Raw genomic sequence first — 12,002 nt, 5'->3', positions numbered from 1 at the left:
GGGAACATCCAGCTTTCTGTTTGTCTTCTCCCTCCACTGTTAGTGCTGTTAAGCTCTGACTGAATTGTTTCCAATCTGATTCATGTGGGTGGAGGATGGAGCAGAACTGTCATGCACTGTTCCTCTACCTAAAGGGTTGCAGATTAGGGCTGTTCATGTTATATAGTGAAAAAAGAAAAGTTGCGAGAGACTTCTGGCCACATGCTGTTTTTGTTCCATTTTGGGTTTTATAGGTGCAGACCAAATTTTAATTCAATCAGATAAGATTTAGAGGTCCCCCAGAGTGACACATTTTCCTCTCCCTCCGCTGGCAAGGCAACGTCACCCTAACAGGGAAGACTCTGATGCCATTATTTTTCTTTTACAGGTACTGTAAAAGATGGCTTCTAATGGCAAAAAGTGGTGGTTGATTGGTCACCCAGAAGAGAACATTACTGGGATTACTGGATTACTGCATTGCTTGTTTGGGGAAAGATGTTGCTTTGTGGGGGACCCCTAAACAATGTCCAATTACAATAAAATTTGGCACAAATCTTTTATTTTATTAGTGGAACAAGCACAACATGCCCAAAAGATTTTGTAACATTTGACATTTTGAACAGGTCTATTGCAGATGAATTTTGAGATGAATTCAGCTCTGTTGTTCTTTAAGATAGGGGACATTTATTGATGTGCTTTGTTAATCCAAGTTTAATCAACAATTTATGTTTTAAGGATTTGGTGCAAAGCATTTCCAAAGATATTGTTTTTGTTAGATATAGGAAATGAAGGTTCAAAGTGAACTTTCTACTTACCCTGAAGCTGTATATAACTAAGGAACCATTATGAAGTGTTTGCATTCTGTGGGAGTGGAGAAGTGATTTTCCATTGTGAAGCCAGCGGAGGACAGGACTGGGGTCTCCATGGACTGGACAGTCAAGTAGTACAGTGCCACCCTGAAGGACTGTCTGAGACATGTGGGCTTCACCTTTCAGCACAGGAGGCTCTGGAAGCACATATTCATTTTATCACCTCATCGGTATCAGGGACTTGGCACAGACTGACAGAAACCTAAGGACTCACCTCTGACACGAACAAATGAGAGCACTCGGACAGAGCCCACACTGTTTTCTGCGACACACATGTATGTCCCAGCATCACTCAGTGTCACATTCTCAATGATGACAGAGCTTCTGCCTGCTTCATCTATGGTGGTACCTGCAAGATTTTATCCAGTGAGTTAATATTTGCCACACCACACCGTCTTACTGTTTTAAGAAATCATATACAGACCCTGAGGCTTACTGATGAAGGAAGTTATCTACAGAAACCATAGCATGAAGTGGATGAGAATTTATGACTCCCCCTAGATGGGACACCAGTCCATGGCAGGTTACTTCCTCAGCCAATGCCATTGCCCACTTTGGTGCTGCATGGACTGGGACAATGCAGTACCAGCTAACAATTATTAGATGACTAGATGGACAATCAGAGAACACAGAACAATGCTGGACTTGTGAAGTGGGAATGCAAACTACACTGCATATTTCTATCCCTGTTTCTTGTAATACGAGGGTAGGCTGAAAAGTTCTAAGGCTCCCCATGAAGGAGTAATGCATTAACTGCATTATAGTGAGCCTTAGAACTTTTCAGCCTACCCTCGTATAACAACCGCATTAACCTATGTGCAAATGTCTTTCTCACCATAAGAGACATACCCCATTCTCCCATCAGAGGGCTCAGGGCTTTCCACACAGAAGTCTGCCTGAAGACGGGGTGGACCGATGCACAAGCATGGCCAGTATAATTTACATTGGAATACCAATTTCAATAAAATGTCTAATTAAATCACAAATAAAAAATATATCATGAATAACTCACCTGTGCCCATTTTTTGTCCTTTTCTCATTCATTAAATGCATTTCATTAATTTAATCAAATTTCAATATATATATATATATTTGAATTTAAGCTTTATTTAACCAGGTTAGTCCCATTGAGATCAAGGCCACTTCTGCAAGGGAGACTTGGACAATTATAAAGTTTCCAATTCACCTAATCTGCATGTCTTTTAAATGTGTGAGGAAACCCACGCAAACACAGGGAGAACATGCAAACTCTACACAGAAAGGTCACGTGTGGGAATCGAACCCATGACCTATCAATAGATTGATAGATATTTTAAAATGCTACATCTCACAACAGAAAATAATACCAGTCCAAATACCAATCAGCTTTCCTCTTCTGTTGGAACAAGCCAAATTGTACAGTGTTTCATAACATTTCACTCGTTTTCAATGAGGTAATAGTACCTGTGTAGGGGCTGTTGTTGACAGTCCAGGAGATGACAGGAGCAGGTGTCCCTTGAGCATGGCAGGACAAAACCAAAGTCTGTCCTTTGTTCAGGGTTGCATCACCTGGCAGCTCCTTAAAGGCCGGTCTCATGTTGATGGACAGACGGATGTCTTGTCTTGCGGAACCTGCTGCATTAGTGGCCACACACGTGAACACACCAGCATCCCCTGGCTGAGTAAAAGAAGTGGTAAGAAAAGATTCCTACACTCATGACAAAGTGAAGAATAGAGCTAGAAGACAGATTACAATTCAGCTAACCTCAGCCCGCTCAATAATCAGCTCCCCTGATCGCAGTACTGTGAATTTGCCAGGAAGGCTGGGCACAACTACTCCATCCTTCTCCCATGATATCATGGGGTTTGGTGAACCCTGGACGACACAGGGCAGCAGTGCCTGAAACCCTTGGATCACTGACAGCTCTCTTTGTCCAGCAGGAATGATGGGTGGGACTAAAAAGCAGGAACATGTTTCATAAATCATTATATTAATTCAAAATGAACATGTTGTAGTCACCTGCAGTGCAACAGAAAAGTCTTAACTCACCTTGGATTATCAGTCTTATGTCGTGGCTGGCTCTGCCGGCAATATTTTTGGCAGTACATGTGTACAGCCCTCCATCACTGCGTTGCGTAGATGTAATTGACAGAGTTCCATTGGCAAAGATACGCACATGAGCACCTTCAACCACAGGCCTCCTCTCCCGTTGCCAAGTAACCTCCGGTTGGGGCTGCCCATCAGCTGTGCACTCCAGACTAACTGGCTGGTTTAGCACAGCGGTGTACTCCATACGAGGCACACTTAACACCGGTGGAACTGGAGATACATAGAATGAATTATGATTACATTTTTAATAAGATGGTTGGGGCAAGCATGGGAGTTATTCTTAGTGTAACTCCAATGATTTGATAACCCAATGCAATTCAGTTAATTCAAATAATTGAAGCATTAAAAGCTATCTGAATATCATAAAATTAACTTTAATTAGCTTTTATTGTTTTCTTTGTGTTTTTGACCCAAAGATGTATTTTGCAATTCTTCATAGTATTCCTCAAATAATCAGAAATTCTCAGTATTAAATTTATCTGAATTAACCAACATTAACTTAATTATGTTGAATAATAAAATATTTTCACATCGATGTGGGGTTTATGTGCACTTTCAGTGTAAAATCTTCAATGTTTTATATGCAGATCACTGCTTAGAATAGAATAGAATAGAATAATTCTTTATTGTCCACCGATGTGGAAAATTGTCTTCGGCTCACCAGCACAAAAAAGACAACACTAAAATACAAACATAGTCATACAAACACACAAATAAAACAAAGATAAGATGCATAAAATACATAGAAGTAAAGGAAGAAGTACAATAAGATCTAGTAAAATAAATAAAATGTAAAATAAGATGTAATAAAATTAAATAAAACAGACGTAAAGCAGTTCAGGTTTTATTTGTGGAGTGGTCACTTTTTTGAGTTCATTATGGTGACGGCATTTGGTATAAAAGATTTTTTTAATTATTTATTTTATTGTGTCTAATTTGCTTTTTATGTGACCAAATCCTGTGACATTTCTCGGTAAACACACAAAAAACAAATGGTAATAAATAGCACCAAAAAGTGTTTCATTTTCTCCTAATCATTGGGGAATCACTTTGTTGCCAGGTTGCAGCTTTAGGTGATATTAATTAATTAATTAAAAATAGAAATTTAATTCTGTTTTTGATCACTTTCTATTTTTAATCAACATAACAATTTTTTGGGGGGGGATTTTGAAGTTACTAACTGTACAGATGGAGCCAGAACTTGTCAATAGGTGCTTCCTGCCATGTGGTGTGTTGCATATTATCCAAAAAGAAGTGGCGTTTCTTTGTTTTTTTACACATGCAGTGTAGAAGCTGCAGCTTCACTCCTACAGTTTTTACCAAAAGGTTGTAAAAAAGCCATATGGTAAATGCACCTAAATAATGAAAGTACATCACCAGTTCAAAAAGTGACTTGAGTAAAAGTAAACATTCAGGTTTACAAAAGGGAGGTGAAAAGTGCTTGTTAACAGTGGTCAGCAGCCAATAAGAGTTGATTATTGATATTTCTGAATCAATTCAGAATCATCCACATCTGCATCACGATACATCTAAGATTTTTTTTTCCACCCACCCCGACTGGCTACTGTGCAACTCATACTTCCCCAAGGTGTTTCTGTGCAGGATGGGTCACCAAGCTGTCAGGAAAATGAAACCTGCGGCAACTTGCGGAATTCAGAATCAAGATCTGAATTCAGAATCAAGTAAGAGGAAGGCCTTTCTATGCTGTTTCTAGCCCATTAAGGAAATTAAAACCTACGTTACCTTGAAGGACAAGTTTAGTCCTGCCCACAGATACGCCAGCTTCATTCTGTGCCAGACACTGGTAGGTACCTGCATCACCAAGCGTGACACGAGAAAACACTAATGCTCCATTTGAGAGCACAGCCAACCTGTGACCTGTAAAGACAAAAAAAAAAAAAAATCCACTCAGATCATGAATGTGACAAATATACAATACTGCACAATGTGAAATTGTGTTAAATTATCTAACTAACTAAAATTCCTGATGCTCTGTGAAAATAACCATGTTTCAACCTTAGGGCTTCTAAAATGTGGCACATCCAGAAAAAAAAAAGTTGCAATTCCTTGACTGGCAGCTTGAAACTGCCTCCAAAATGGAGCAGATTGCCATTGAAGCTCATGTTAGGAAGCTAGGTCTGTCCTCTGTGAGCATTTTATTACAAATTTCTGTAATAACTATGACTTCATGTTAACTGCCCTAACGGCTCTCCTCTTTGCTCCAGTGTTTCTGTTGAGCGAAGTTTTCGTGTTATTTAATTTTGTATACTAACGGTGTTAGCACTTTTACTAGTTATCTGTAGCTTGATGACATTATGTCCAGTTAATCAATGATGACAGAGGAAATAAGCAGGTCATAATTTTTAATGCCCACACCAAAGCCACGCATGATGCAAACCAATGTCCAGTCCCAAAAAACAAGATTTAATAAACAACCAAGGAACCAAAATTTTCCTGTTAGCTTTGGTTGTCTGGAAACTCTAAGATAGGGCTGTGTTCAGACTTTATTTGGCTCATCCAGGCTATGCAGTGTGTCACCCACACGCCACCTCATTACCCATTTCTGGGGTGGTCATGACTACGGCAGAGTAAGCACTGCCAACATCCAGAGCAGCAATTTGTGGACTTCAAAACCTGCAACGTCTTGGCTATTCATGCACACTGTTGCCCATCCCTGTTCGAAATCATGAGTGAACATATAATACTTTTACATATGTGCTATTGTTTCACCTAGTTACCTGTTGCTATAGGAACTCCCTCTCTTTGCCAGGTGATCGATGGTTTCGGGAAGCCTCGAACTTCACAGGGTAGAACAGTCCTATGATGTAACAACACTTGCACTTCTTCTGCCATTGGTGTAATCTCTGGGGGCACTGGGGTAAAACACAATTTATGCTTGTTTATTGAAGAAATATTGCTTATACAGTAACCTGCAGCTATTCGATAAAATCCCACCGTGCACTGTGAGAGAGACATGTTTATGAGCCACTCCAGCTGGGTTGCGGGCTGAACAAGTGTACCTGCCAGCGTGACTTGGAAGAACAGCTTTTATCTCCAATAACCCTGCAAAGAATTAGAATAGAAACCTTTTATTTGTCAAGCATCTGGTAAGCAAGTTTGTCCAATATCCCTAAAGCTCCAATCATGATATCTTACCAGTGGGAAGGACACGGTAGCTTCCACCTCTCAAGCCCACTTTGTTTCCCCCCTTTGTCCAAGTGACAATGGGCCGTGGCAGTCCTTGTACACGACAAGGCAATGCTACAGAAGACATTTTCACAGCCGTGACTGTGGTGACATCGTCTTCAATAGACGGTGGAACTGCAAGAACAAATGACACTTTGATCAATTAAATCATATAACCCCCACCAGTCTGACTGTCCAAAGCTGAAAATCAATACCCTGCATAATGACTTCAATCACCCGGCGCTCTTCTCCAACATCATTTACAGCAGTACATTCAAAATATCCTTCATCCTCAGTGGACGGTGACAAAAGGACCAGAGACCCAGAAGACAATAACCTGGAAAGCAAATAATGTAAGTTTGTAGGGATTTTTTTAAATTGCCCATTTTAAGACTAACAGTGCAAGATGGACTGTATGTATTCAAAACTAGTACAAGCATACCTGTATGCACCAGACTGCTGGGTGATATGAAGTGGAGTCCCATTTCTTTTCCAAGATACTTTGGGTGGCGGTATACCTGTGGTCTCGCAGCTTAGCACAGCTCTAACCCCCATAGTTACTGTCACATTGAATGGACCTGGACTAATTGTAGGGCCCACTAAAGCCAAAGGAGATGAAATTAGATTAAATATGTTAATTACAGGTACAGTATCTATGTTTATGGTTTCTAATACCAGAACCCATTAAAAAATCAAATATGAGAAAAACAGAAGCAATGAAAGGCATCAGCAGTACCATATGCTATTTTGGGGCAGTGGCACCTGTGGTGTGATGTGAAGAGTCATTGAAGTGTATGTGAGTTCATGCAGTGATGTGATCCCGAATCATGTGCTTTTTGGAAAATTAGAACAATTTTATGACATTTTTTTGATGTTATCATAATGTCACTCATATTATTTGATTATCATTGATTTACTGATTGATAGAAACCTCACACCATCTCTCAATCCTTAACGTCTTGCAGAGATATACTGCAGAATGTGTTATTCTGACAATATTTTTGATGACTTTGACCAATATGCTCTCACAGTTAATCATCTGGACATAGTCACCAAAGGAATATTCCTCCCAAATTTTGTGAAAATCTGTTCACCTTTTTCTGGGTTATTTGGTACACAGACACACAAACATGATCAGTTACAACATCCTGCACTACCAAGATATTCAAACATTTGGAAAGAAAATGCTTCTGGTGTTCCAGGCACGTCCCATCAGGAGGAGGCCCCAGGGAAGACCCAGGACATGCTGGAGGGACTACGTCTCTCAGCTGGCTTGGGAACGCCTCTGGGTTCCCCCGGAGGAGCTGGGGGAGGCGTGTGCGGATCGGGAGGTCTGGGCGGCTTTGCTTGAGCTGCTGTCCCCGCGACCCGACCTCGGATAAGCGGAAGAAAATAGATGGATGGATGGATGCTTCTGCCAATGTCAAGAAATTTTATATAGTTAGAATTACATTATTATTGTAATTTACATTGTCAAAATAGTACATTCACACATAGCAAAATATAAAAAAATGCCATATTTCACTTTATTATATATCTGACTGAAATCCTTTGGTCTGACTGGATGATTCGCATGTAATAATTGCAATACATTTCACAATAAATCATTCAAAGTTAACAATAGCCACATTACTGACTGATTCTGCACCATTTCGGGCAACATTATGAGTGATTGCGGACTGATTTTGTCATAACGGGGCAACAATGTTTCGCGCATGTGCAAGCATGATGTGTAGCAGACGACATCATGGCGGAGAGCAGAAGGTTTGCGTCCATGGATACTGATGGGATAAATGCTCTTCTATCCAACAAAGACAGTGAGAGTACCCCGAAAAGTATCAAGAAAAGTTCTGCACTGTTCAAGGAGTTTTTAGGGAAGGATGACGGGAAAGATTTTCATGGTGTTTCATCCGACGAGTTCGAGAAGCTTCCCACTGCCACACTCGACCATGAACTGGGACAGTTCTACGCATCAGTGCGCTCCAAGTCTGGCCAGAGGCTGAAACACAGTACCATAAACTCACTACAGTACGGGATGACTTTTTTACACAATTGTAAAGATACATTTATTAACTACACAGATGTATAATAAAACAAATTGTGACTGGATTATCCAGTCACCATTTGTATAATATTACAGAGAACACAAAAAGATAACCCCCAGAATGAAACTTTCTTTTCAGTATTTTGCAGTTAATACCCTTTGAGTCAAAGGAAAACAGTAAAACTGAAAACATGGGACATAAAAGAAGCCAATATCAGCAAAATAGTATTATCCTAAACTAAATCCACCATGACAGGTTCAGCACACTTGGTGATGAATCTCCTTATAACACCACCATGAAGAGGTGGGTTGATAGGATCAAGTGGCCTTCTACAGCAATGTCATAGCAATGCTGGAACATTGGTGGGTCACGTGGACTAAAGTTACTATGTTAACAGAGTTATTCTAAGAAGAATATTTGTCCTGTGATGCTTCCTTGCTGAATCTGTATTTTTGAAAGGGCAGTTTTTTTTTCATATCACATGACCTTCTCAGTTGAAATAAGGAACAATTAATAGATTTAAGACTCGAGCCTCACCAATTAGTTCACTGCTTTCAAACATTACAGAAGCTCACTTTGCACGACATTAATGGAGGTGCTGAATTCAGCTCACATGGTGAATAATTTAACTCAGTTTGACATACATTAATGAGGGGAAAGCACCATTTTCCAAATTAGGCATACCACTAAAGATCAGAATGATCAGAAAGATAGAGAAAGATAAAGATCAGAAAGATAGAAGAAGTTCTATAAGTCCTATACAAGCCCTGAGGTGCACTGCCATGGATTCCGTAGAGTAAATCACCTGAGAGTCTATGACCCCATCCTAACACCCACATTTGTCTATATAATCATTTTAAAAAGTAGACTGCTCATGTTGGAGTACTGAAACGTGAGGGTTCCCCACACTATCTCAAATTTTAAGTAGCATTTTACATTATTCAGTCTGTGAAATAATTCCATTGTACACTGAATCAAAATTGTAATAGTCTAATCCTAGGCCACAAACTTTCCATTACAACAACTCAAACAAAACAAACAAATAAAACAAGTGAGAGCAAAATATCCCCGCTTGACAATTGCTGCGTTGGTACACGTGCATGCTACATTCTCATAACAACTCAAGGTATGTGATAGTTGATTTCGGAATGCAGACACGAACTCATGAAACTGGCAGTGCCTAGGTTTGTTAATCAAGGGCTACAGCTCTGGCAAAATGTCAATCTTGTACAATTTACATGTTATTACCAACCTATAACAAGGAACTGTACCAAGTTTCCCAAAATTCCAACAAAAAATGTGAGATGAGTTTATTTCAGAATGCTGGCACCTACTCATGAAACTGACAGAGTCTAGATTTGCTAATCAAGGGCCATAACTTTGGTAAAATGGACCTAACTCAAACAATATGATAATATGCATATTACAAACCTATAACAAAGACTTGTGCCAAGTTTCATGAAATTTGTCCTAAAGAAGAAAATTGCCATGACATAATCCCCCTTTGGGCTTTTGGCCAGCGGGGGGAAAAAAAAACCATCCCATCCATAATATTGTGAGTTGTTTTGTTTAGAGACAAAAACAAATTAGGGCTGGGTCAAAAATCATGGTGGAGCTAACTGCATAGGAAAGCTCACTGTAGTTACAAAAAAAAAAAAATCTAATTATGTTGTTATATTCACCAAACACTCGAAGATCCATTCCGCGGTGATCAGAGCCAGCCTGGTTGGATGCAGTGCAGTAGTATCGACCAGCGTCTCTCAACTGAACATTATGTACTTGCAATGACCCCTTTGATAAAGCAGTGTACCTGAAACAAGCAGCATAGCAAATGTTTAAAACACTTAATGTACTTAAGGTATCACAAACAGAATGGTGGAAACAGCAAAGGTCATATATGTTTCCGATTGGACTGAATGTAATGCAAAGAAGTTCAAGCTACATTGAATCTTAGCCTACTTATTGTTATCCTGAGTCACGGGGAAACCATCTTTCCTCCACAAGACCGTAGGAGATGGTTCATCTTCAACTTCACAAGATAAAACTGCATCCTGGCCAACGCGTGCTGTCACCACTGAGCTGGTCTCCTTTATCACAGGTGGCACTAGGGAAGTACAAAATGACAGAAACATGTAACGTACTGATTTAGTTCTGCCATATTGGATGGATATGACTGCCAAAACTGATTTAGAACAATAATAATCATAATCTGACTTACAAAGAATCTCCACAGTGAAACCCAGACTGGTACTTCCAGCCATGTTGGTGACCACACAGCTGTATTGACCGCTATCCTCGGGCTTGACTTCCTGAACCTCCAGGTATTGACCTCCTGCCAGGCGTTGGATACGACCACTCAGCTGATGTTAGTAGGTGGAGTTGAAGTAAATGTAAATGAGATGCTATATTGTGTGATGGATAACAACTTAGTATCTGGATTTTTAATTTTTTCCTCAATCAATTACCTGTAGTTTGACCTCATCTTTGTACCACTCTATATCAGGAGGAGGGTCACTATCAGCCAGACATTCCAATGTCAGATGTCCAGTTACTGGCACCGTCACTATCCTCACATCACCTGAGCTGAGGAGGGTTGGGGGGACTGAAACAGTTGTACATGCACTGATATTAAGTGGCAACACCACCAAAGTAATTTGTAATAAAAGTATGCAGTGGTTAGGAATGCAAACTCCAGCTTCATACAGCCTGAGCTGAGCAATGAGTGTAAGAAGAAGAATTTGAGAACTGTCAATGAAGCTTGTTAGTCATTCAGGAAGAAGATATCTGAGCAACTGGACTTCTTTTTTGTCTTCAAGACATTGTGACACTTATCCAAATGACTTCTCAAGAAGTTGCTATAGATTGACAAGTTTCCTTTGGAGCCTAATATATCTCAACTGTGATGTTCATGACATTTTGTAACTTCTGGTATTTAATTTAACTGTGAATAATCACTGAAATTGTACAGCTGAGCAACAAAATAGTAAGGTATAAACACAATAAGATTCCTCCATCGGGTATCTGGGCTTATACTCAGGAACAGAAGGAGAAGCTTCAATATCCATGAGGGACTCAGAGTAGAGCCACTGCTTCTTCACATTGAAAGGAGCCAGTGGAGGTGGTTCAGGCATCTGGTGAGGATGCCCTCTAGTCATCTCCCAAGAGAGGTCTTCCAGGCATGTCCAATTGGGAGGAAGTCCTTGGCAAGACCCAGGACATTTCTCTATTTGCTTACTCCAGTCAAGGGTTACAGGAGGTTGCTGGAACTTATGCCAGCAATCACAGAGCACAAGACAGGGTGCCCCATGGACAGGACGCCAGTCTATTGCAGGACACTCTGGGTATTTGGAAGTAAATCCATATAGACAACCTCAAACATTAACACTTTCCCAGCTAATGAAAAGTTTTTAGCCTTTTTCAGAGGGGGTAATAACAGGTTTTTCCACTGTATGAGTTGCTTCCACAGAGTGTATCTGGCTAAATCCTGGGATAGCAAACATTCAGTGAAATAAGCTGGACCTGCATGCTTAAAAATACTTTAAGTTTTCCTTTAACATACATAATCAGTCAGTTGTGGCATCTACTGTTAGAAAATACCACTTCAATTTTGTTTGTCAGAATGTGGGGAAATTGTCTCTCAGGTCACCCATCTACAGTGGGGGAAATAAGTATTTGATACACTGTCAATTTTGCAGGTTTTCCCAACAACAAAGAATGGAGAGGTTTGTAACTTTTATCATAGGCACACTTCAACTGTGAGAGATCTAAAAAAAAAAATCCATCACATTGTATGATTTTTAAATAATTAATTTGCATTTTATTGCATGAAATAAT

At 39.9% G+C, this 12,002-nt stretch overlaps 1 protein-coding gene across 1 annotated transcript in view; it reads right to left on the bottom strand.

Moving 5' to 3' along the window:
* The window catches only part of hmcn2 (hemicentin 2), a 356,871-nt gene that overhangs the window by 54,186 nt on the left and 290,683 nt on the right, over positions 1 to 12,002 (bottom strand). Inside the window, 15 exon segments of the mRNA XM_034169771.1 lie at positions 795 to 985; positions 1,063 to 1,197; positions 2,292 to 2,505; positions 2,593 to 2,783; positions 2,878 to 3,147; positions 4,681 to 4,815; positions 5,676 to 5,810; positions 5,893 to 6,000; positions 6,094 to 6,258; positions 6,339 to 6,460; positions 6,566 to 6,722; positions 9,851 to 9,978; positions 10,128 to 10,272; positions 10,387 to 10,528; positions 10,634 to 10,770. Coding sequence (XP_034025662.1) covers positions 795 to 985; positions 1,063 to 1,197; positions 2,292 to 2,505; positions 2,593 to 2,783; positions 2,878 to 3,147; positions 4,681 to 4,815; positions 5,676 to 5,810; positions 5,893 to 6,000; positions 6,094 to 6,258; positions 6,339 to 6,460; positions 6,566 to 6,722; positions 9,851 to 9,978; positions 10,128 to 10,272; positions 10,387 to 10,528; positions 10,634 to 10,770 — 2,375 coding nt within the window.

This window comes from Thalassophryne amazonica, chromosome 5 (assembly GCF_902500255.1).
Source record: "Thalassophryne amazonica chromosome 5, fThaAma1.1, whole genome shotgun sequence".
In the NCBI taxonomy this organism is placed as follows: domain Eukaryota; kingdom Metazoa; phylum Chordata; class Actinopteri; order Batrachoidiformes; family Batrachoididae; genus Thalassophryne; species Thalassophryne amazonica.
This window is presented reverse-complemented; position numbering and strand designations above follow the sequence as displayed.